The 26,678-nt window shown below is 30.0% G+C and overlaps 1 protein-coding gene and 2 long non-coding RNA genes across 5 annotated transcripts; 1 reads left to right on the plus strand and 2 right to left on the minus strand.

Annotated features, from left to right (window-relative positions):
• Positions 1–1,809: 1,809 nt before the first annotated feature.
• Positions 1,810–7,871, plus strand: LOC149492439 (uncharacterized). Of its 2 annotated transcripts, XR_016318826.1 has the most exons (3): positions 1,826–2,779; positions 3,369–3,453; positions 7,542–7,871. It is a non-coding gene; the product is annotated as an uncharacterized LOC149492439 (long non-coding RNA). The 2 variants fall into 2 exon arrangements; XR_016318825.1 differs by lacking the exon at positions 7,542–7,871 and having other exon boundaries at positions 1,810–2,779; positions 3,369–3,531.
• Positions 3,641–7,119, minus strand: LOC149492440 (protein SIEVE ELEMENT OCCLUSION B-like). Its single transcript, XM_089716333.1, has 7 exons — positions 6,842–7,119; positions 6,543–6,641; positions 6,006–6,439; positions 5,483–5,589; positions 5,269–5,408; positions 4,604–5,089; positions 3,641–4,486 (listed from the first exon to the last, which is right to left on the minus strand). Exons 1-7 carry the CDS (start codon positions 7,022–7,024, stop codon positions 3,869–3,871), a joined length of 2,067 nt encoding a protein of 688 aa, XP_089572459.1. The 5' UTR covers positions 7,025–7,119; the 3' UTR covers positions 3,641–3,868.
• Positions 7,872–15,259: 7,388 nt separating the features above from the next.
• Positions 15,260–24,766, minus strand: LOC149492441 (uncharacterized). Of its 2 annotated transcripts, XR_016318858.1 has the most exons (6): positions 24,321–24,695; positions 23,366–23,431; positions 22,450–22,508; positions 17,322–17,508; positions 16,367–16,432; positions 15,260–15,509 (listed from the first exon to the last, which is right to left on the minus strand). It is a non-coding gene; the product is annotated as an uncharacterized LOC149492441 (long non-coding RNA). The 2 variants fall into 2 exon arrangements; XR_016318857.1 differs by having other exon boundaries at positions 17,322–22,508; positions 24,321–24,766.
• Between the last annotated feature and the right edge of the window lie 1,912 nt (positions 24,767–26,678).

Below are 26,678 nucleotides of genomic sequence, written 5' to 3' on the forward strand. Positions count from 1 at the left end.
GCCGCCAATAATCAATGAAGCCCCTACCTATGGCTCTTTTTTTTTTTTTTTATTTCACCTTCTCTTTTATTCACTTTAATAAATTTAAATTTATTTTTCTTATAACAAATATATCATTTTTTATTTTATTATCATTGATTTGTCTAGTTTTTTTTTTTCCCCTTCTTTGTAAGGGTTTATTACAAAATAAAAAAAATATGATATTTGACTTTATTTAGTTGGAGATTTTAGATCTTGATATGCAGATATTAATCTTGGATCAATGGAGTCTGATAGTGCGATATATTCCTCTATTAATTTTATTGATGCGTAATGTCATAAACCTATCTGTGTTCAATATATGTTCCAAATGCTTAGAAAAACAATGAAGATATAGAAGATTTAGAGAATTTATTATTTTTTCGTTCAAATTAATTAACAGACTCCTTGCTCTGCTATGAAGATTTATATTTTTTGTGAAAAACAATTCCAAGTGAAAAGATCTAATGTTATATATATATATATATATATATATATATATATATATTTTAGTTTCATTACTCCAAAAAATATGAATTATTTTGTTTCATTAAAAGATCAATGAAAGTTCTATGTTTGGTTTGTGATTCTTGATATTATTATTAATAAATTACATTTCAAAAAAAAAAAAATATAGATTTTGATAATTATTCAAATAGACACACCTATTTTGATAAACACATCAGTGAACTATTCCAATCCCTGCTCCATGCAATTAATTATATAATTAATCAATTTTAATTAATTGTTTATCGGAGCAAAACTAAAATAAATAAAAATAATTATATTAATTATTTGAAAATGATAATCAAATTGTGAGTATATGTACGAAGTAATTAAATAATGAAAAATCCAGTAAATTTCTTAAATTCTACTAACTTTACATTAAAAAATTAAAATAAAACAAGAGGCAAAGTTACACATGCAAATATTTAATTTCTACTACCTATATATATATATATATATATATATATATATATTAATAAATTGAAAAAAAATAAAATTACACAATAATTTCTTTGTGAAATATCTTCAATTTAACTATGTTTTTAATAAATCTTTTTTTATTTTGAACTGGTCTTGAATAGTTGTTTTACTTTTATAATTCATCGTATTAAAAACAAGAGTAAATGAACAACTTTTTTTTGTTAAATAATTTTTTTTCTTTTTTTAATGATTTGATTTTAAATAATTGTTCAACTTTTGCAATGTATTTTAAAATAAATAAATCACATGTATGTATAATAAATGTACAATTAGCTAATCAATTTCTTTCTTTAAAATACAATTAGTGTTTGATTGGCTTTTTAGGTTTTTATTATTCCCTTTTTCAATTAGGTTTATTATTCCCTTTTGCATGACATTCCTGTAAACTCATGACCAACTAATTTAAATGATCAAAATCATAAATTTTGCATTAAAACTAGTTTATTTAATATCCATCATATATTCACACCATTAACTTTTATATTGAAATGTTACAGTGAACTCTAAAATATTTTAATAACTTGGCATTGTTATTTTCATTGTATTCAAAATGTTACATAATATTTTGTTATTACAATTACTATAATATTAAAATATAATTATAGCTTTTAATTAATAATAATAATAATAATAATAATAATAATAATAATAATAATAATAATAACACGAGTAATAATAAATTTAATAATAATAATAACAAAAATAACTATTTTACCATGAGCCGTAGTTTTGATGTTGGAGGTTTAAATGGGTCCATAAACAAAACTGCGTCGTTTTAGCCTAGGGTTGCATTTTAACCATACAAATAAAAACTTCTCTCAAATTCAACTCAAGTCAAACATTTTTTCTCCTTCATCTCTTCCCTGCGCTGCTCGTTTTCTCACTTCTACAGCCACAACCTTTCTTTATACCTTCCCGTTGCTTCGTTCTTGGTCATCGCCTCCGCAGGCCGCAGCAGTCGTGCTTCAAGCGTAAAATTTCCAGGTTTGTTCTTGATTTTTTTAATTTCATTCTCAGTTTTTTTTTTTTTTTTTTTTTGCCTTTTTGCTTCGTCCCTTTTCTTTTTTCTTTTTTGTTTTTTTTATATAAAAACATATAAACAGACAAAGAGGAGGAATTGTTGAATTAATTTATGGGTTCAGTCATAAATCTTCTGTTGTTTGCATGTTATTTTATTTTTTCGTTTACGGGTTTGTGCATGTTTTATTTGTCGAAAATATATATATTAAAAGGCAAAAGGATGGTGAATATAAGCCAATTTGTTGTTTGTTAAGTGAAATCTGATATGTTTGGTTTGTTAATTCAAAGATTGGTTTGTTAATAATGTTTAAGATTGTCTAGAGATACTGAGAATGAGATTATTTGCATATACTGAAGATGGTTTGTTAATTTTCTGCTGCTAAAGTAATATATATATATATATATATATATAGGTTTTCAAATTTCAAATTTGACATTGTAAACGAGGTTAGTTACCATAAGCAAACTTGATAAGCAAAACACGTTAAAAGCAGATTTTCCAAATAGCAAACACGTTAAAAACAAGCAGCAAACTTGATTGTAATCTGCTTTTATTTTATTTTATTTTATTTAAATTGGTTTAACTTGTTCTTCTTTTTATTTTTTTACTATGAGGTATTTATACAAATCTTCTAGAAATAAGCTTTTTAAAGCACCCGTGGGAGGGTTGTTAATATTCATAGAAGCAGGCTTCATGAAACTACATTGGAAGCATTGATGCGCTCTCCAAATTGGTTGTTGGCTAACTCAAGTGGTAATTACTGAACTCATTGAATTTTAGATATGAAATTTATCAAATTATTATAATATCAAAGTTCTTATTCATTTATTTTTCAAATTCTTTATTTACACGTGGAGTCGAATGTTTTTTGTGAGGAAGAAGATGATGGTGACTGTTAATCCTTGCAATCTTGGTTCTTAAAAAAGTGGAGTTCAAGAATTATGTTTGTATTAAGAATGTGTATATACAATTTCTTGTGCTTTTGTTGTAGTGTTGTTATGTTTTAATGTACTTTTTAATTCAGTAATTTTTTTATTATGTTTTATATGGATGTAGTTCTCATTTTATGATAATTTGTTATAGTTTAGTATTATTATATTTTAATTGATTTTTAATTTGTTATTGATATTATTCTTATTGAATTTTAATAGATGTTTGATTGGCAAATTATTTAATTGAGATACTGGTTTGAATTATTTATCTAGGTTGAATTTCAATCCTTTTATTCTATTTTAATATTACTATGTACTGTTGTCTTGGAATATTACAGGTTAAGTTGTTTTATTATTTTGAAGTTGAATTTTAATGCATTTCTTATGGTTTTTTTTTTTTTTTGTTGCAGTTGGGCTCTGATCAGGGTTTCATGCAGGTTCAAGTTTCATGGATTGAATAAATTTGTGATTAAACGGGTATTTAAATGAGTTCAGGTAATATTCTAAACGTATTTGGAATGGGTTTGGGTATTATTGGTTTATTTCTTAATGAACTTGGGATGGATTTGAGTACTAATGGATCAGGGTCGGGTAGTTGATTTCGAGCGGGTACCCGCCCAGCTTCAAACCCTAAACTCGCGTGATAAAACAAAAATTACAATTAACTAAAAGAAAAAGTTCATAAGTAACTATGGCATTTTTCATTTTTATAGATAGATCATAGGGAGGGGGGAGGGGTTGACAGCAGCCATTCGAACCCGGCTCAATTCATGCAAATACATGACAGCTTACCACAATGCTAATTAAGGCCTAAAATCCAACTTAGGCAATTAATACATAGGAAAAAAAACCTTTCTTAATTAATTCAGTAATAAAATCCCATAATTAATCCTTAATTATGATATTTTTCTCAATCACAACACTTGTACAATATGAACCTTTCCATGATATTGTCACAGTCTGCGCAAGGTATTTCAGATGTTTTTCCATCATCAGGAGGGAACGTAAGCCGATTACAGTGATGTTGTTCCTTAACGGCATCTTCGACAGCATCTTTAACTGCTGCAATGAATTCCTTCTGCTGTGTTCCATCAGATTTCCATTTCGTATAATTCTCCAAACAGCTTAAAATTATATTTCCTCTTGCTTCAACTACAATCTGATTATCAAATCCTTTGGCGAAAATAGCCCAACCAGCTTCACTGTCAAAACTAAGCACTTTCATTATCTTTTTCATTATTGGATCATCTTTAGTTTTGCCTCCTAATTGATTCTTTGATCGCCACATGCTTTCTATTCTAACCCAGAAGTACCAAATATATGTCTTGTCTTCCCACAAGTGGCTGAGGTTTTCCCAAATGATTGTTTCGATGTTTCTTGCAACTCTTTTTTTTGGATTGCTTTTTCCTACGTAAAGCATTTCTAACGGAATCCCTGCAGATTTTGCAACTTGTTTTGCTGTGTTGGTAAATTTTCGAATCCATTCTATGTCATCTCCTCCATATAAGCATACATATTTTTCCTCCGCCTGTTGGAAATGAACATAGATATAATACTATAAAATGAAAGATATTTGAACGGAATGAAGCTACAAAGATTTGAGTGCAGTAAGCAGTGGAAGTGTATAGAAAGAAAAGAATATTACCGCCCAGTTGATAACTGCTGGATCAAGGCCATTCACCAAGAGCTTAAGTCCCCAACTTTCCTTACTCCAAAGTTCTTCTTCCCTTGAAGTCGTAAAAGGGAAGGCCAGATCACCCCAAATCCACATCATATGGATTGCATTAAAGGAAGCCACCTTTCCTTTTGGATCAAGCACAACAAGAATAGGCTTCTTCTCAAAATGCCACTCCTCCCTAACAAACCTGATCACTCCCCTGTCAATCAAGGAAGGGTGGCATATAGAATACCAAGTCATACCGTCCTGCAATTTCTTGAACCGATCTTGCATATCATCTTTCCAATCTATAATTGGAAGCCACACAATCTCATACTGATGACCCTCCTGCTGCTCTTTTCGAAGGTCTCGTGACTCTTGAATATTTGTAAGCATGAAAATATCATCTTCCGATATGTCAAGGTCTGATATGAGTAGCAGCACATTTTTGTTACAGAGGACATCAATCTTTACCTGTTTTTTCCGACACAGAGTATGGATTAGGGTTTAGGACTGTAAAATGCCGCAATTGAATATTACTTTCTAACCTGTGATTGTGGAATTTATCCAAAATTACATATTTTAAATGAATTAGTATAAATAGATGAGCTAGAAATCTAACAATTTGAAACTATCAAATGTGATCAAATTACCCGGCCCTTGTCTTTGATGAAAAGCGGCAGTGGATCATCTTTACCACATATTAATGCCTTGAGAATTTGCATGTTGTCGTTTTGGTCTGTCTTAGTCAATGTTTTTAGTTCCTGAAAGGCTTTCTCTTGATTCTCTTTATCTGCATATGTCACATTATATAGGAGACTTTTACCAGAGTGAGTATGTATATATATATCAGCAATAAAATCTCACCGATTTCCTTATAGCAGTTTTCCAATTGTGCATTTAAATTTTTATGCATGTCGCTGAGCTTGTTAGTCAGGCTCGACAGCTCCCAGGTCTCTGTAGCTGATATGCGCCTATAACCAACAATACTTGTATACTGAGTACAACCATCAACAATAAATTAAAGTCTAGTATAGGCTCCATTTTGTTTCCGGAAAAATGCTTGTCTGGAAAGTATTTTCTAGATTTTTTGATGTTTGGGGAATTGAGAAAAAATCAGTAAATGAAAAATATTTTTCTGCTCAAAGAAAATATAAGCAGCCTTTAAGGATTTTGATTTCTCTTTTTCAAGAAGAGAGAAATATTTTCTAGTGATTAACAAACTATTTATAATCTTATAATACAAATTTTTTATTTATGATTTTTATGCCTTTTTTCCTCATGTTTAACAATAAATGTTTAAAATAAGAAATTTTTATAATTTAAAAATATTTTTATAACTTTATAATCAAGAACATATTACTCAAGGTCAAGGATATGGAATACATACTCATCTTCCATCCCCATGAGACCAGTAATGAGCGACGAGCACGCCACCATGCTTCTGATTGTCCAGTAGACAGTGATTGGTAGTTTTTCCTCAGCACGGTGAATTGAAGTCATCGTTGACAGAGACGGAAGCTCCTTCAACTTAAGAATGCATTTGGCAATATTTATCATTACTTCGATCAGCCTTTTCATTTCATCCACTTGGCCGCTTGACTCGTCCAGAACACGAGTCAGTTGTTTCAGGCGGGCAATAGATTTTGCAAGCATATCTGATTCGTAGTATTTAACCTTAACAACCCAAAACTCTCCATAATTCATCGCAAAAGCTGCTAGAGTGATCACCAACTTTGCACCCCATGAGTAGTTGGGTAACTTTTTCAATGTCCCCATTGTTATTTCATGTCCACCTGCACCTTCTCTGCATTTATTATCTATCTGCAATACATATATACACACACAACACAAGACTAGCTATTAATGACAATAAAAATACATAAAAGTGTATGTGCGTGTGTATATATACGCATAGAAAGATAACCTCGCTGCCTATCTTATCGATTAAATCTACCAAAGATTCAAATACATATCTGGCTTTGGTATTCTGATCCAAACTATCTGCAACTGTTTCTTGAGTGACCTGCAAAAATATCATAAAAATGGCCAAAATGATTTATTTTAAGCTAGAATTGTTTCTTTTTCCCTCTCTTTCTATATTATTGTAACTGCTAGTATTATCCTATATATAAAAAAGCACTTCAATTTGAAATCCCATTACATCCATATTTGCAAAGAGTATCACAAATATTTAGAAAAACCAAATTGAAATTGCTAATTTACATCGTTCGTCTTAAAATCAAATACGTCTTCGACCATTTGAAGAAGAGGTTTGACATCAAACTCACGAACATCATCAGGATGGCCGTGAGTGTCATTAATTTGCTTAGTCAGTGCATTGTCATCTGAAACTTTGGGGATCTGCTGCTGCCTATCAGATCTAGATTGGGATCTTTTGAAACTCATTTAGCTAAGACAAAGAAGAACAAGTCTAGAAATTTTTATGGTAGTAGCCATGTAGGGGGCTTAATTTAAACATAATAAATGGAATAAACTAAAGTACACAAATAGTTTGAATCAGCTCCTTTGCTTTCAATCAAGTTTTAGAATAAGATACTGATAGGAAAAGCTTACTACAGTATTCATCTTTTACCTTTAATTATTTTTGCTTCATGCCCCACAAATTTACAAAACAAAGATGTCCCAGCTGCAAAATGCTTTGGAACCCAGCTGATTAATCGATATTTTTTCTTCTTTACTGAATAGTTCTGTTTTCTTGCTTTTATTTTCTTTCCTTCTCCTTTTTTCTTTTTGGTACGTTCAGAATATTTAAAAGGATGGGTTTCCTAAGTTTTAGCCTTTATTTTTTTCTATTGATGTAAATATTCAAGTATTGGAGTATTGACTTCAATGTTAATTTTCTTTCATCTGTCTAACAGTAAGTTTTTTTTTTTTTTGGTATATTAATCACGGGTATCCGAAGGTCACTGGACTTCGACTGCATCCGTATCTAATAGTAAGTTTTAAACTTACTTGGACAAATCCATTGTAGAATGTGAATAGCTCTTTAAGCACCAGTGTTTACTTGTTTATTTAAATATGATGTTAAATGGTAAAAGTAAACTTAAAGGAATAATCATAAATTCATTGTCTGAATTTTTTTTTTTCTATTTTAGAATAGAAAGGTATCACAGACGAAGAAGTAATCACAGAGCTAATGTTTAAAGGGTTTGTGGTGTTGGTGGCCCACTACAATAGACATAGTAATTTTGCAAATAAAGAAAAAAGAAAATAATTTTTTTGATTTTTATTATTCACACTTGGTGATTTTCTTTTTGATGCATTCTCGCATTTTAAATTCACGTGTTTTCATCTCTTTGGAGATATATGTAATAGTAAATTTACAAATTTAAAAGACCACAGAGTCATTTTAAAAGTTGAGGGAGCCACTAAATATTTTGGGCTTTATGTATTTTACTGTGTTTCAAGCCATAAGAAACATAATGATTGACTGAAGAATTTTCTTATGCTGGGACTTTATTTTTAAGTTGTTTATCAATATCTATTCTTATATCAATTAAAATTTTCTATTAAATAAAATTTTTTTTAATTTAACTTTATTTACACTAGAAATTTGCATTTCAGAAATTTCAAACATTTATATTATTCAAATGAAGTTCTTTTATATCCTAATATTTTCATAATCTTAAATATTATAAGACGATTAATGTTTTAAATTCATGTGGCCATGTCATTTACTATGTACAATCACAATTTTTTTTGAAAAATAGTTTATTTTAGACAGAGGGACCTAAAATAATTAATCTACTTTTTGGAAAAAGGTGATGTTGATCGATGAAAATGAGATATTTCGGTTTATTCGGCAATATTAGTTGTTAGTTATTGTATTAGCCGTTAGCTGTTCTATTAGTTGTCAGCTGATAGCTATTTATATAGCAATTTAAATTAGAAGTGTTTAGAAAAAATAACTATTTAATTTAAAATAATGAAAAAATATTAATTATTTAATTAACTGAATTTGGAGAAAAAAAGCAATGGATGTAATTGTAAGAAAATAATAATAATTAAAGCTCCCTCAACCTCTTTAAATTAGTATAAAATTTATGTTATCGAACGTTACAATTAATACAGATCAAAGTTGCTGCCGAATAGGGCCTTCATCAGCGAGCCCTGACATGAAAAAGAAAAAAAAAATCATTGACAGGAAAAATGACGTTTCCTTTCACATTAATATTGATTTTATTACCTTAAAAAAAATCCAGTAAAAAAACATCGATTTTTAGTAATTTAATTCAAGTCACTTACACAATAGGATTAATTTAGTTAGTTAAGGATTTTCCTTTCCCACAAACCAAAGCTAGATGCTGTTGAACTTGAGAATTATTTTGGAAATAATGTTAATATTTTCAAAGGTCTAATACATAAATTCATACTTGTATTTTTTACAAGAATTTTTTTGGCACTTCAAACTTTATCGAGATTTATCATATATCATTAAAGTTAAAAATTTTGGTAATGCTACATATTTTCCATATTAATAACAATTTTTAGGGTTCTAGGTTTAACATGAAATGATGATCAATATGACTTTTGAAATAATAATCTTGTGCTCAATATTTAGAATTGACCTAATAATAAAGGACTTCTTCTTAGTGAGAGAGAGGAAAAAAAAGAAAAAAGAAAAAAAAAATATGATATTTGTTTTTATATTAACATCAATTTGAGTAATTCAATTTAACTCATTAACTCAATATTAATTAGGTAGCTAGTAAGAATGAGAAATTCCCCCTCTTTTTTTTTTATTTATTAAAATCTATATATTTCTCATATCAAGAATGTAGTGGTAAGTGCATATACGAGAATTAGACTCGATATCATTGTTGAGCATTATAGGAACAAAATTAATATTTTTTGAATACAAAAATACTCTTATCTATAAATATAAAAAAAAAACAAATTCAATTTATCAAAAAACAAAATTTATCCTCACTCTCTCTACATCATTCCCCTCCTCTCAAAACTTACCGCTATTGAACTAAATAAAGGTTTATTAATATATTTAAGGAATAAAGGTAAATTTGGTACTTAAATTTGTTTAGCAAGATAAAAAAGGTCAGATTTGACCTTTTAAACCAATTTAGTCTTTGAACTTGTATAAAATGATTAAAAAGACTCGATTTCATTTTTTAAGTTAATTTAATCCTTGAACTTATTTTGATTTTTATAAATTAATAATTGATTTAATTTAACATGATTAACTTTTTATCCTACACTAAAAACACTCAGATTAAATTAATCTTTGTTAACACTTATGAATATAAATTTAAAATCCATAAAACATCATTTCTTGTAATATAATAAATTTATAAACATGCATTATAACTTTAACTTATTCAACATGAAAAATGCACAAATTTCATAAGCGATAATGAAATACCCCGAATTTTTATTTTCGAAACTTTCGAATTTTATTAAATCAAAAATCTCGATTTTCAACTATATGGGCTATAAATACCAAACAATCTCAATTCGAGCCCAAGTTTGTGAGTTGGGCCTAAGCCCAAATATATCATCGGAATTGTCGATTTGAGAACGATTAAAATTTTTGAGAAATAACATGAAACCCCTTAATTTAACTTATTATGAATATATATAAATTAATTATCCAAAAACCAAATATTGTTACTATTAATATTTTTATTATTAATATTGAGTAAATGGAGAAAATATAATGGAACCAAACCAAATAATTAAAATAAATCGAACCGAACCCGGAAATTGAATTGATTTTTGAAAACCACACGAATAACTTGAGAACCAGTGGAAAAATCCGAGAATCAAGCAAAAATCAAGCAAAATCATCAAATTAGACCAAACCGGTTTGAATCGAACCGGAATGGCCTAGAATTTGCTAGAAACCGACTTTCTTTCTTTCCTTTTTTCTCTCCGTTCTTCTTCTTCCTCCAGCGCGACCTCACCTGGCCGTCTCCTCCTCTCGTTTTTCGATCACCGGAGACCAGCGCCATGCCTTGCCGTCGCCTCCACACCACAGTGGATTCCGGCCTCCCTTCTCATCTCTCTTTCGTCTCTGGCGTGCGCAGAAGGTGGAGGAGAGCCGCGACATCCTTCGACCGGAAAATCGCGTCGAGCCTCCTCCCGCTTGATTTTCCGGCGGCGTCGATTTCTCTCTTGTCGGTGAAGAAGCTTCGATCTCTTCTTCACTCTCCCCTTCCTGTTCCGGCTGGCGCAGCAAACCCAGGAGTTGCTCGCAATAGGTACAGTCGCGCTATCTGCTTTCTTTTCGAATTTTTGACTAGTCGGGTAAATTATTTTCAACCCTATTCAATACATTTCATGAATTTTGATCCTGAATAGGAGAGTTGATATAGAAATGGAAATTCTTAGCTACTGTTATGAAGATTAACTAGGAAATTTTGATAAAAAGAAAATATATATATATATATATATAATGGAAGCTATAAATTGAATTCATATATAGAATAGCTAGATTATTGAATCTATTATGAATTTTTGTAAGGAAATGATGATTCGTTAGTATGATAGTAGGTACTTGTGGTCGTTGGTTGAGTTCTTGGTATGTTATGAAGGAAACCTTAACTGTACCATTTCAATTGGACTATAAACTGAAATGACGAATGAATTGAGAAACTTTTGGTAGCGGCAGCAGCTATTTTCAATCATTTATATAAATTATTGCTTGATATGGAATATTTGAAGTAGTAGATTTAATTCTTGTTAAGAATTAGTTAGTTGGTATATTTTAAGTTGTAAATTGGATTTCTTGGTAAGATGTACTCATTAAATTTTAGTTTAATTGAGGCATTTGTTCTTATTGGCTAATTTAAAGTATGATAAAGGTATGAATATGTGATTGTCACCTTTAAGCAAGGATGAAGAAATGAAGGTTTGATAAAGAGTTCTATAATATTTAAAGGCTAGGTAACTATCAAACGAGGATGGCTGAATTTAACTTAATGATACAAGTTTTGTTTATAAATTGTACATTTATTTGATAATTAGTTAGAGAATAATTAATAATGTCGTTGGAACATGCTTGGAGGTTATTATAATTTGTAAATTAATTGGTGCGTGTTGACATGGTTGTTTTGAAAGGAGGTTGGGAATTAAGTTGATTGATTGCCCGACGGATGGGCTGTGTGTATTGATTGATAAATATATAATAATATTGTGATATTTAAACAGGTGGATAGTCCAATTTTTAGGGGAGGTGCTGCCGAAATTTCAATAGAACTTAGACTAGTTTTAAGTAATAACATAATAAGTTTATTTAGATTAACTCTATAACTTAATAACTGTTAAATAGAGTGCTCTAATTATTTATTTATTTTTCATTATTATTCATTGAATTATTCAGTCATTTATTTATTTTCATTATTATCATTTATTTTATTGTTTGTTTATTGTTAATACTATTTATTTATTTATCTATTTGCATTGATTTTGGATGTTTAATTGTGCATTACATTACGATGTCTAATTGATTAATATGTTTGCATTCGATTGCAATGTTTGATTAATTGTGTTGTGATATTACTGTGCTTTGCTTGTGTGGAATTGGGATGAAGTGGGTCACCATGGGTTTGTGAGACCGTTACCGTTATATGGATCCTGATTACCGTTACCGTTATATACCGTTACTGTTATATGGATCCATTACCGTTAGCCGGGTAAATGGGAGATCGGCGCCCCCGTGTGCACCTACCGTTACCGTTACCGTTAACCATGAGTTGGCTTCTCGTCGTTGCGCACCGGACAGTCTAGATTTGATCGCAGCCCGCAGGGTGGCCTCCTGTTGTGAGCGCTTGATGATCTAGATTGGATGGAGACCACCGGGTTGCCTCCTTTTGGTATGAAAAAGAAAAGAGAGGATAGAAAAAAAAAATAGAGGATAGAAAAACAATGAGAGGGCTGGTCAAGTGAGGATTAGACCGGTCGGCCAGTATGGGGGATCGGCTCCCTGGTGCACATGTGAGAGGATGAGCCATGTGGGAGGACGGCTCATCTGGGGTTCGGTGACTCCACTGACTAATTTCCACGTAATGTGATTATTTGAAGGTGATATTGTTTGTGAGTGCTGGTGACATGCCATTTGTGTGACTGACTGCGTGAGCATATAACTAGTCAGATGACTAGATTGATATGTTTACACATTTGTGTGACTGCGTGTGTTGTGCAATAATTATTACTCCTTAGAAAACTCACATGTCTTGTTTGATTTTTCAGGAAGTAAGTTTTTCTTTAATTCGATTTAGGCTATGTTTCTTCGGCGCAGGGCAATAGAGAATTTTTCCTAGTTCCATGATTATTTTACTATGTAATTATGTGTATAAAAAACTATGTATACCAAAGAGTTAGTGACTCTGCAGTTGTAGAATTTACATATATTTAGTCGTGTATTAACATAGACGAAGTAATTCTATGAGCCCATATTAGAAATGTAATGTATTGTAAATTGGGCCCGAACTATGGAATGTTGTAGAAGATAAACTTGGGCCGAGAAATAATAAAAATCTTGAGGTTTATTTTTCATAATCATATGGGCAGAATGTTAAAATTTATACCGAGATAATAGATTCTAGTGTTTCAGGCTTACTACGGGCCTCGGAGGCCTTAAGCTTACCTGGGCCCTAGTGCCGGTCCGACCCACGTAATCGGGTCATGATAGATAACCTACTAATAGAGGTAAATTTTAAAATAATCAAATTAATACATATTTATAAACTCAAAACCATCGATCAAGGTAAAGAGAGATACAATATAATTAATATATCATTTTCTTATATTTTATAATCAATTAATTTCTTAATAAATTAGTCAGCTCGATCCCAACTATTGTTTTAATAAATGTTTATATAATGATTTTCACATTGTAAGTACAATGAAGAATTAGAAGTTAAATTAACTTAAAATATCAAATATGATTTTTTTAATCATTTTAAATAAGTTCAGGGATTAAATTGACCTAGTGAAATCAGATTTTTTTAATCATTTTATACAAGTTCAAGGGCTAAATTAGCTCAAAATGTTAAATCTGACATTTTTGATCCTGCTAAATAAATTTAGAGATAAAATTGACCTTTATTTCTATATTTAATAATACATAATCAAATTGTAGATAAAGAATGCCAAATTTATACTAATATGGATTAAGACTCATTTGCCCCCCCTAAACTTAGGCACAATATATAATTTGCCCAAAAATTAACTTTTTGTACAATATGCCCCTTGAGCTTACACCAAAAGAACAAAAACCCAATTTTTTAAGAGAAATGTTTTTTTTATAGTTTTAACTATTAAAAAATTACTTAAAAATTTAAAATTAGAAAATAAAATTATTTAAAAATATGATAAATAATTATAAAAATTTACGGTATTTGATTTAAAAATAATTTAACAAATATTTGATTTGACAAAAATTATAGAATTAGAAAAATATTTAAATATATTAAAATTTTGGTTAGAAAATATTTATTATTTTTTGTTTGATTATTTTTTTAATTATCTTTGATTTAAATTAAATATTTTAATTACTTTATTAATCATATCTGATTTATATCAAATAATTCATTTTTTAAGTTAAAAATTGGATAGTCTGTACTTTCGATACAAGTTTAAGGAGTAATTTGTACAAAAAGTTAATTTTTGAGCATATTGTATGTTGTATCCAAATTTAGGAGATAAATTGAGCTTTCTTCCTACTAATCATTAGATATATAAAGGAGAATTATGCCTATTCTCAGATGTGGCCACGGTTTCGGAACCGCCGGTTTCGATTCCGAAATCGAACCGAAAATTAACGGTTTTGGTTACGGTTTGGAACCGAACTGTTTCGATTTCAGTTCTAGTTCCTCAACGGTTCCAAAATTGACGGTTCCGACCGGTTCTCCGACCGAATTTCCGACGGTTTTGGCCGATTTCGGACGGTTCCGGCCAATTTCAGACGGAATTGGAACTGTCGGTTCCAACTGGAATTAGAACCGCTAGTTCACGGTTCCAAAACTGGTGGAACTGGTTCGGACCAGTTCGAGTTCCTACCGGTTTCAGTTTCGGTTCCCACTGGGTTGGAATTGACCGTTCTGGTTCTGAAAACCAAAGTTTGGCCACCCCTACATATTCTCATGTGTGCTTATTTGGCATCTCCACTAAAAAGAGAGAGTTTATACAATTTGAGTATTTGATTTTTAGTTGGCTAGGAAAAATATGGCACTTAAAATCAAATTATGTGAGTTGTAAATTAGAAAATTTAACACCCTTATTTAATGTCTTTATGGTCTTCAACATTATAAAATATAATTAATGTTGCCTAATTATTATTTCTCACCTTCCTAATTTTGTAAAATTACTCAAAGATTGTCATTTTTTTAAAGGAATTAATTAATGATAATTTATGCATTATACATTGCGAATGCCTTATTCCTTTCCATTTCTTTTATCTTATTTAATTAAATCAATGACGGTGTTTGCATGTCACGACCCGTTTCCGTGGACCGGACTGGCACTAGGGCCCAGGTAAGCTTAAGGCCCCCGAGACCCGTAGTAAGCCTAAATTATCCAATCTGTCTACCCATCTTGCCCAATTAATTCATCAAAACAGTAAGCCTCAATCTCAATTAACACATAATATCTAACCAGGGCCTATTCACAATAAATTATAATCACATTATGGGCTTACTGGTTCACCTGCAGCTAATTACATAATATTTAATTTATAGTGTAGTGTTAACAATAAGTCCAATAGTAATACACAACCCTATAACTACGGAGTTCATTAATAATTTGATAAAGTAAGTTATACATCCAAAATTAAATATCAGAAATATAAAGTTTACATTTATAACTCTGCGGAGAAGATTGCAGAGCTTCAGTTGAATCCGCTGCTTCCTAGTACCTGAGAGGTTTATTGGGGGAGGGGTGAGTTTTGCAACTCAGTGAATAATAATAAATAATACACACCACATACAATCAAGCAAAATGCACCCTAGTATACTGAATGAACACACAACAGTCAATCATATGACATCACATCAGCACCCACAAACAATATCACCTTCAAATAATCACATCACGTGGAAATTAGTCAGTGGAGTCACCGAACTCCCGATGAGCCGTCCTCCCACATGGCTCATCCTCTCACATGTGCACCAGGGAGCCGATCCCCCATACTGGCCGACCGGTCTAATCCTCACTTGACCAGCCCTCTCATTGTTTTTCCATTCTCTCTTTTCTTTTCCATACCAACAGGAGGTAACCCGGTCGTCTCCATCAAATCTAGATCATCAGGCGCTCAAAACAGGAGGCCACCCTGCGGGCTGCGATCAAATCTAGATTATCAGGTGCGCCCAATAAAGAAACCAACCTGTGGTTTTCCATATCACACAGATCATAGCAGTAGGTGCACACGGGGGCGCCGATCTCCCATTTACCCGGCCAAATTTCATATCATATTCAGGATCCATATCACATATATCATTCTCACAAACCCATGGTGACCCACTTCATCCCAATTCCACACAAACAAATCACAGTATAGTCACAGCACAAATAATCAGACATTTCATTCATCATAATACACCAATTTCATCCAAATGCACAATTATATATAAGTATAATTATAGTGATCGTAACATAACATATATGATAAAATACTTATAATATATTGTAAATATGTAAATAAAAAAAATATAATGTTTATAAATAAATGATACGCAAATGCAGTGTTGATATGCATTATTTATTATTACTCACAGTGGTGGAGAACGAAGCTCTAGCTTTGATTCTGTCCGAGAGGAGCACTAGATGGACCCGGGCGATCTATGAAATGTAAGAATGATACAAAAAGAAATAACTCTATCAGACAAAATATTCCTTTACCCTTCCAATATTTTTATTTTATATTCTAAATTTTTCTACGTAATTTAATCTCGATATTTAATTTCTTTTCTATAATAAATTTTTATTTCTCTATTTAACTTTATTTCATTTATTTTCTTCTGAAATCTATTTTATTTCCTACCGAAATTTATTTTGTTTTTCTACCAAAATTTATTTTATTTTCTACCGAAATTTCGGCAGCATCTCCCCTAAAAATTAGACTATTTACCTGTTAAAATACCAACAATATATCAATAATTCCAAACCACACAGCCCATCCATCGGGCAATCAATCAATTCAATTTTTCCCATCCTCCATCCGAATAACAATATCAACATTACATTCAACCTTAACATCACCCTACATCCATAATATATAAATTAAAATTACATACAATATAATCTACCTTCAATCTACACTTAAATTCCATAAATTTTATTATTACCAAAATTTCCTAATAAATTATTTAATACTGAATTTAATTTTAGCTAACTATTATTTTTATTAATCAATAATTACTTCATATTAATTAATCAATAACTATTTTGAATTCATTTTAAACTAACTAAATAACTATAATTACTAACTAAATATTTTATTTATCAATAAATTAATACTATTTCAATTAATTTAATTACTCAAGTAATTAAACTAATCAGTAGATCTAGCCAAATTAAATTAATTTAACTAATCAAAATTGCTAAATTAAATTAATTACTCAAGATTACTAAAATCAAATTAATCAACTAAAATTATTAGAATTAAACTAACCAAAATCATTAATGAAATTAAATTAATTAACAAAAATGTAGTTAAATTAATTTATACCCCAAATATATTTTTTTTTGTTGAATTTTTTTGCTAGATCGGAAATTTGCTCGCGTCAGATCAGAGAGCAGTGGCTGTTGGTGGTCGGAGGCGTGCTGGAGCGGCGGCTAGGCGGTGGCGATGGCGCGACGAGCTGCGTGCGGTGGCTCTCGGTGGTCGATCGCCTCTGCTGGAGGGGCTGGAGTTCCTGGGCAGTGATGCAAATGCAGGTGCAGGAAAGAAAGAAAGAAAAAGAAAGAAAAGAAAAGAAAAGAAAGAAGGAAGAAGAAGAAGAAGAAGAAGAAGAGAGGGAGGAGAAGGTGGCGTTGTGGTGGTGGGTGTGCGTTGATGAAGGGGTGAGTTTTACTTTGGAGATAAAAAGAAAGAAAGATTTTTTTTTTTTTTTTCTAGATGGTTTGGGTCGAACCGGTTCGGTTCGGTTCGATTCGGCCCAAATCATCGATTTTTAACTGGTTTTCGATTTTTTTCAATCGGTTTTCGATTCGGTTTCTAATAGTATTCACACTAAAATATTAATATAAATTTCCAGGCTATTAGTTCATTAGATTTAATTGAATAATTTTTTAAAATAAAAATTCGGGTTATTTCAGTTTTCCCCCCTTAAAAAAAATTCGTCCTCGAATTTTAAAATAGAATACATGTTCTTCTGAGCAGCTAGAAGGATGAATCAAGAAGATGAGATACATATTTTTGAGTTTGTTAGTCAGACCAGTAGAATTAATTTTTATTAAATTATGAAGACAAACCAATGGGAAGAAAATTCAATTTATAGGGAGGGTAGGATGATTATGATATGAATCTAGCCCCAAAGTTACCTACCTTATTACCATAGTTTATTTAAACTTGTTGTCCTATATCCACAAGTCGTCAACTCAAGTTAAATATTCATAACCCCAAGTACAGATTCGACACTAGTATTCACCGTTACACGTGAGAATTTAAGTTCCACATAGCTTCTGCTCAAGTGAGGATTATTAATCTCGTTAGCTATATATATCATGAGACCTACATTGATGTATTGTCATTTATTCTCTCATTAGCTATCATAGGCAATGATCATCACTCCATAAGAAACTCATACACCAACCCAGTATTTAATCTTACTGATACAAGAATCCACATATTCAATCAAATTTACTACTATCCCAATTTAGAATCCTTATTTCAAAATTCAAAACCTACATGCTGACTCATCCATTTTCCATCAATTTCAAATATTAATATCATTGCTCCAATAATCATGGAAGAAGTTTATAATTAGATAAGATGGTTGCTGCCAATTCAAGGAGATTTTCGATTATCATCAAGTTCTACCATTAAGTACCATTTGATCATTTCCAATTAAAGAGAACAAATTTATGGCACTTCTACAAGCTTATTTCCAACAAATCATGACATTTCTCTAGCTAGTTGCTATCAACTGATAGGAGATCCTAATCTCTATCCCAAGCTCATCACCTATTTATCAATTTAACCATTTTCCAACGAAAGATAGATATACAATCTCTTTTCAAATCCTACTAATGAGAATCCCATAAAAGCAAATAGTACCTCAACTATATAGAGAATTTTAAATTCACAATCAAGTCCCTTTTTTAGTTATTAACTTCTCTATTCCTCTTTCCAGTTGTCATACCATACCATTTCTTAATTAATTATGACCAGAACTTATGCAACTAGCCATGTTAACTATTGCCATGTCGGTTAATTCTTAATTTATTTTCTAAAATTCGCAAACACAGTTCTATTATACTCCATTCCATAATGAAATCCAGTCTACATTTTTTTTTTTTTACAAGCTTAATCAAGATGTAAAATTCTCCAAACCGTAATTTATATCCAGTTTACCTAGGTCTACGTATCCAGAAATCCTAAACAAGTAGTGCCTTTTTACTCTAGCTCAGTAGGAGATTAAAGAAACTAAACCTATAATCCAACTTCGAATTGAACTATGTCCTTTGTTTTATGTTTATTCTTAAATGAATATTCAGATAATAATAACATTAGGTTATTCCTTTTCTCCAAGTCTATCACCTCCAAGATTTGTACAATTTATACCTTATACGATCTAAGAATATGCTCAACCTTAATTATGTTCTCTCTACATTCTTTACCCTAAACAAGGTTAACACCTCATTGAATTCTTCAAAATGGACCTAACAAATTAAGTAGTCTCTTAAGCCACAAGATATGTCACATCTGCCATTTATAACACAATTACATTCATTCAATCATAATTGCCACCAATTACTAAGAACTTCAGAATAGCTTTACATTGACTCCAATCATATCTTAATGACTCTCATCCTACTTGATATCTCAATAATTCCATGAGCAATTTTAAATTAATAAATCACCAGATTAACACATTTAAGTTAGCCATCAAGTATAGATAAGATATACTCTTAGATCGTCTTGTTAGCACATCCACTAATCTTATACTCTATATTTTCAATCTTTAAATACCCGCGTGTATACTTCTCACTAAATTGGCTAAAATTATTCCAAATCTACTTGTTTGCTCTTACACAAATTTTCAATATCCCAAACAAATAGTAAATTAAAACCCAGCTAGCTTACTAATAAATGAAAATACTCTAATTACCTTTACGTTCTACTAAGGACATAAATATAATTTTCCTTCTTTATCCAATAAAACAAGTAACTTGCAAAAGTTGCACTAATTAATAGAATTTCCTTATTTTAATTGCTTTACGTCAAGAGATTGAATTTATTCACATTCGTTGTCATCTCAAACTAAGCCCCATGATCCTTTATCAACTCTTATTCCCAATCATTACTATTTTCCAACTAGATGCTATCAAATTACATAAGTCAAAATTTTCTTATCTCTCTCTCCAGTAGAAAGTCTATCTTTCTTTCTGAATATAAATACTAAGTTCTTTCATCATCGGGATTACAATCCTTAAATCATTTATCTATTTGTATATCACCAGACATTCAATAACTTCCTACCTTTGATCTCTTTTTAGAATATGAATTTACTATATATGAACCACAAAATTCTCGAAACTCACCTTGCAAGGACCCGATTAACTCACCTCATAAGGTTGGTTATAACATTATCAATTATTTGTTTAATATTTTATTAGAGTTAGCACCGATAGTGATAAATTATTTTAAACCTCAAAGCCATTTTCCTACCTTCAATAGTGTACATGTTCCATCATTCTACCTTTAATAATATTTCACTTCTTTTTGTCTAACTACATATTCTTAATTACTTGTTCTAAAGCTTTTTTTTTTTATTTAATTACATCATAAAATTACTATTCATGATCATTTAATTTTCTTAACATTCACTTTCTCTCTATACTCCAAGAGATAACAAGAACTTGTTTAATTATACAAACATTATTCTCCTCTATTCTTTATATTCAAATTATGTTCAAATTAATTCAAATTATATTCAAGCTATAATTTTCCTAATATAATTATCATCGAATATAATAGCATTTCAATCTCAAAACCACTAATTTCCTTTGCTATCTTTTACTTTTATTTTATTATACTTGGTCCATAAGCTTAGTCTGGCTCATTAAACATCCTACGTGTACTAGGATCTTAATTATATTACACACGAATCCATAACTCTTTCATGACTTGTAAACCACAATTTTTCTACTCTCATGAAATCCCAAAATATAGAAGTCTTTATCTTAAATCCGCTGATGTATCATTATTCCTATTTTCATCGAATCTTGTTACCCATAAGCCCTAATTTATTAAACCTCTAAATACTGACTATCCTCATTTAAATCATATTAATTTATACTCTTCACGTTTCTGTAATTGATTCTTTTCTTAATATCCATACAATAACATGACTAGATCCAACCTTACTTATCTAATTTAGTATAACATCAATTCAATAATTGGACAATTATCTCTCCATGTCCGATGTCATTCATCAATACCCTTAATCATCATAGTCCACTATTTACATAATTCCCTACATTCATACACTTGAAACGAAATAGCTGAAGAATGCTACAATACACTTTGTCCCACCAAGCAGTAATTACTCATAAATAAAACTCTCTCTTCATATAATAATTCCACCAATATTGTTTCTTATGAAATATACTCATCACCATTTATTATAGCAAATCACACCAAATCCTTCAATATTTAAACCTTATAAAAATCATTTATATACTTACACCAATTAATATATCTATTCCATCCAGAAAAATATTTATCTCAATAATTATAATAAATTCCACCAACCAACATCAGGTAAATTTCATCAAATACATATACTGATTCAATACTCTAATTAAATAGATTCTAATGTCCTCGAATCCGAATCATTTAGTTCTCTTGTTAAATTATTAGCAACTCATCCTCAATTCCGCAAGCACACATATACACACATTCCTGCATTTTTATATATGTATTCCATATTCAACACGTATTAAATAAAAATAGCACACTTTCATCATCTAACTTCAACTTATTAATCCTATATAACTTATCTTCTTACCTACTTAAATTATATATGAATATTATTTATTCCATAGAAGGATTCTAGTTTAAGTTTAAACCATCCCCTTAGCATCATTAGCTAAATCACATCTCTAAAGGACAAGGATACAAATTTTAATCATTAAACAACTTGACTTTAACATGACTGCGAACAACGCTGAAGAGGAAAGCAAGGAAGACTATGTCAAGACATGACAGGAATTACTCCGCAGTTACATCTAGACTTATGAACTTTTGCTCTGATACCACCTTTGTCACGACCCGTTTCCGTGGGCCGGACTGGCACTAGGGCCCAGGTAAGCTTAAGGCCCTCGAGGCCCGTAGTAAGCCTAAATTATCCAATCTGTCTACCCATCTTGCCCAATTAATTCATCAAAACAGTAAGCCTCAATCTCAATTAACACATAATATCTAACCAGGGCCTATTTACAATAAATTATAATCACATTATGGGCTTACTGATTCACCTGCAGCTAATTACATAATATTTAATTTATAGTGTAGTGTTAACAATAAGTCCAATAGTAATACACAACCCTATAACTGCGGAGTTCAATAATAATCTGATAATAAAGTAAGTTATACATCCAAAATTAAATATCAGAAATATAAAGTTTACATTTATAACTCTGCGGAGAAGATTGCAGAGCTTCAGTTGAATCCGCTGCTTCCTAGTACCTGAGAGGTTTATTGGGGGGGGGGTGAGTTTTGCAACTCAGTGAATAATAATAAATAATACACACCACATACAATCAAGCAAAATGCACCCTAGTATACTGAATGAACACACAACAGTCAATCATATAGCATCACATCAGCACCCACAAACAATATCACCTTCAAATAATCACATCACGTGGAAATTAGTCAGTGGAGTCACCGAACCCCCGATGAGCCGTTCTCCCACATGGCTCATCCTCTCACATGTGCACCAAGGAGCCGATCCCCCATACTGGCCGACCGGTCTAATCCTCACTTGACCAGCCCTCTCATTGTTTTTCCATTCTCTCTTTTCTTTTCCATACCAACAGGAGGTAACCCGGTCGTCTCCATCAAATCTAGATCATCAGGCGCTCACAACAGGAGGCCACCCTGCGGGCTGCGATCAAATCTAGATTATCAGGTGCGCCCAATAAAGAAACCAACCTGTGGTTTTCCATATCACACAGATCATAGCAATAGGTGCACACGGGGGCGCCGATCTCCCATTTACCCGGCCAAATTTCATATCATATTCAGGATCCATATCACATATATCATTCTCACAAACCCATGGTGACCCACTTCATCCCAATTCCACACAAACAAATCACAGTATAGTCACAGCACAAATAATCAGACATTTCATTCATCATAATACACCAATTTCATCCAAATGCACAATTATATATAAGTATAATTATAGTGATCGTAACATAACATATATGATAAAATACTTATAATATATTGTAAATATGTAAATAAAAAAAATATAATGTTTATAAATAAATGATATGCAAATGCAGTGTTGATATGCATTATTTATTATTACTCACAGTGGTGGAGAACGAAGCTCTAGCTTTGATTCTGTCCGAGAGGAGCACTAGATGGACCCGGGCGATCTATGAAATGTAAGAATGATACAAAAAGAAATAACTCTATCAGACAAAATATTCCTTTACCCTTCTAATATTTTTATTTTATATTCTAAATTTTTCTACGTAATTTAATCTCGATATTTAATTTCTTTTCTATAATAAATTTTTATTTCTCTATTTAACTTTATTTCATTTATTTTCTTCTGAAATCTATTTTATTTCCTACCGAAATTTATTTTGTTTTTCTACCAAAATTTATTTTACTTTCTACCGAAATTTCGGCAGCATCTCCCCTAAAAATTAGACTATCTACCTGTTAAAATATCAACAATATATCAATAATTCCAAACCACACAGCCCATCCATCGGGCAATCAATCAATTCAATTTTTCCCATCCTCCATCCGAATAACAATATCAACATTACATTCAACCTTAACATCACCCTACATCCATAATTTATAAATTAAAATTACATACAATATAATCTACCTTCAATCTACACTTAAATTCCATAATTTTTATTATTACCAAAATTTCCTAATAAATTATTTAATACTGAATTTAATTTTAGCTAACTATTATTTTTATTAATCAATAATTACTTCATATTAATTAATCAATAACTATTTTGAATTCATTTTAAACTAACTAAATAACTAAAATTACTAACTAAATATTTTATTTATCAATAAATTAATACTATTTAAATTAATTTAATTACTCAAGTAATTAAACTAATCAGTAGATCTAGCCAAATTAAATTAATTTAACTAATCAAAATTGCTAAATTAAATTAATTACTCAAGATTACTAAAATCAAATTAATCAACTAAAATTATTAGAATTAAACTAACTAAAATCATTAATGAAATTAAATTAATTAACAAAAATGTAGTTAAATTAATTTATACCCCAAATATATTTTTTTTTGTTGAATTTTTTTGCTAGATCGGAAATTTGCTCGCGTCGGATCGGAGAGCAGTGGCTGTTGGTGGTCGGAGGCGTGCTGGAGCAGCGGCTAGGCGGTGGCGATGGCGCGACGAGCTGCGTGCGGTGGCTCTCGGTGGTCGATCGCCTCTGCTGGAGGGGCTGGAGTTCCTGGGCAGTGATGCAAACGCAGGTGCAGGAAAGAAAGAAAGAAAAAGAAAGAAAAGAAAAGAAAAGAAAGAAGGAAGAAGAAGAAGAAGAAGAAGAAGAGAGGGAGGAGAAGGTGGCGCTGTGGTGGTGGGTGTGCGTTGATGAAGGGGTGAGTTTTACTTTGGAGATAAAAAGAAAGAAAGATTTTTTTTTTTTTTTTTTTCTAGATGGTTTGGGTCGAACCGGTTCGGTTCGATTCGATTCGGCCCAAATCATCGATTTTTAACTGGTTTTTGGTTTTTTTAATCGGTTTTCGATTCGGTTTCTAATAGTATTCGCACTAAAATATTAATATAAATTTCCAGGCTGTTAATTCATTAGATTTAATTGAATAATTTTTGAAAATAAAAATTCGGGTTATTTCAGTGCATCAATTGAGAAAATTTTATTTATTATGTTTCGGATTTATAACATATAAATAAATAAATAAATTTATATGCATATTAAAATTCAATAAAAATCTATAAATCTAAGGAGCTTTAAAATTGAAAGATAAAAAAAAAACGCATAAATTTATAGTTTCCCTCATCAAATATTATCCTCTAATTTATAACTTTTATGAATTTAACTTTCATAAATTGTAAGCACAAACTATGTCTTTATGTGGCTATTGGTGTTCCCTATATTACAAATTAAAATAATATTTCTTTTTTAAGATATATATCACTAAAATTAAAAATTAAAACATATTTCTCTTCTTATGATCGGTTTACAAATTAACCTTTATAAATATTCTAATTTATAATTTATCTACTCATAATTTTTTCGTATGTCTATAGATTATGTCTTACTTGAATATATGAAACTCTTTTATTTCTCCCGTTCGTTTTTTTCTTCCCTCTATTTTCTTTATCTATCATGTTTTTCACCTCATATCGATTCTCAAGTTCAATTTATTTTTCTAATTAATTCTAAACATACTTTTATTTTTTTTATTATACATATATATTCTAAAAAAAAGTAATTTACATATCAAAAAATGCAAAAAAAGAAAAACAAGCCTTCATCAAATTAAAAATTAAAACATCTTTCTCTTGTTATGATCAGTTTACAAATTAACCTTTATAAATATTCTAATTTATAATTTATCTACTAATAATTTTTTTGCATTTCATTTTTTTTATATCTATAGATTATGTCTTACTCGAATATATAAAACTCTTTTATTTCTCCCGCTCATTTTTCTCTTCCCTCTCTTTTCTTTAGCTATCTCGATTCTCAAGTTCAATTTATTTTTCTAATTAATTCAAAGCATACTTTTATTTTTTTATTTTATATATATATATATATATATATATATATATATATATATATATATATATATATATATATTCTAAAAAAAGTAATTTATATATCGAAAAATGCAGTTTTACATATCAAGATATAAACCACTTTGAAACTATTAAATTTTTAAAATTTAAACTTTTAAATTTTTTTTATTTTTTTTATCTCTATCTTATAAATATCCCTACTCAATAATTTTCTTTCACAATGGCTTTTTTGTTTTATTTTTTGTTGCGTCTTTCAATTATTTTGCTTTCAATTATTTGTGTTTTGATAGTGTTGTGTATATTTATTTATTTTTATTTTTGATATATATATATATATATATATATATATATATATATATAAAGCTGACATCTTTTTCTTAGAAAGTGCCAAGTGGAATTGCTATGTAGTGCCATATAAGATTAGAAAAGTTAAGTCATGCCACATAGGATTCCAAAATGTTTAATTTGTAAATAAATGCAAAGCATAAATGCTAAAACATAATAATCAATAATATATTAAGAAGTAATAATCATTTAACTTAATAAAATATGACATAAACAATTAGCACAAAATTAGTCATTTCAAAATCGTAAATTTTTATTTGACTAAGTAAATAAATAAAATTAAATAGAATATTTTATTTTGTAACATTATTATTATTGTTATTATATATTTTTCAAAAATGGTTTATTATCATAATTAAAATTTATAAAATTTTTAACTATATTTATTAAATTATATTAAACATTGCAAATTCTAAAGTAATATATCTACAAATCAATTTAATAAAAATTGAGATATAAAAATTTAAATTAAATATTAAAAATCAATATTTATTAAATTATCTATTCACAGCACAG

Source organism: Jatropha curcas, chromosome 11, assembly GCF_041381405.1.
Source record: "Jatropha curcas cultivar XTBG-Jc1 chromosome 11, XTBG_Jcur_1.0, whole genome shotgun sequence".
In the NCBI taxonomy this organism is placed as follows: Eukaryota; Viridiplantae; Streptophyta; class Magnoliopsida; order Malpighiales; family Euphorbiaceae; genus Jatropha; species Jatropha curcas.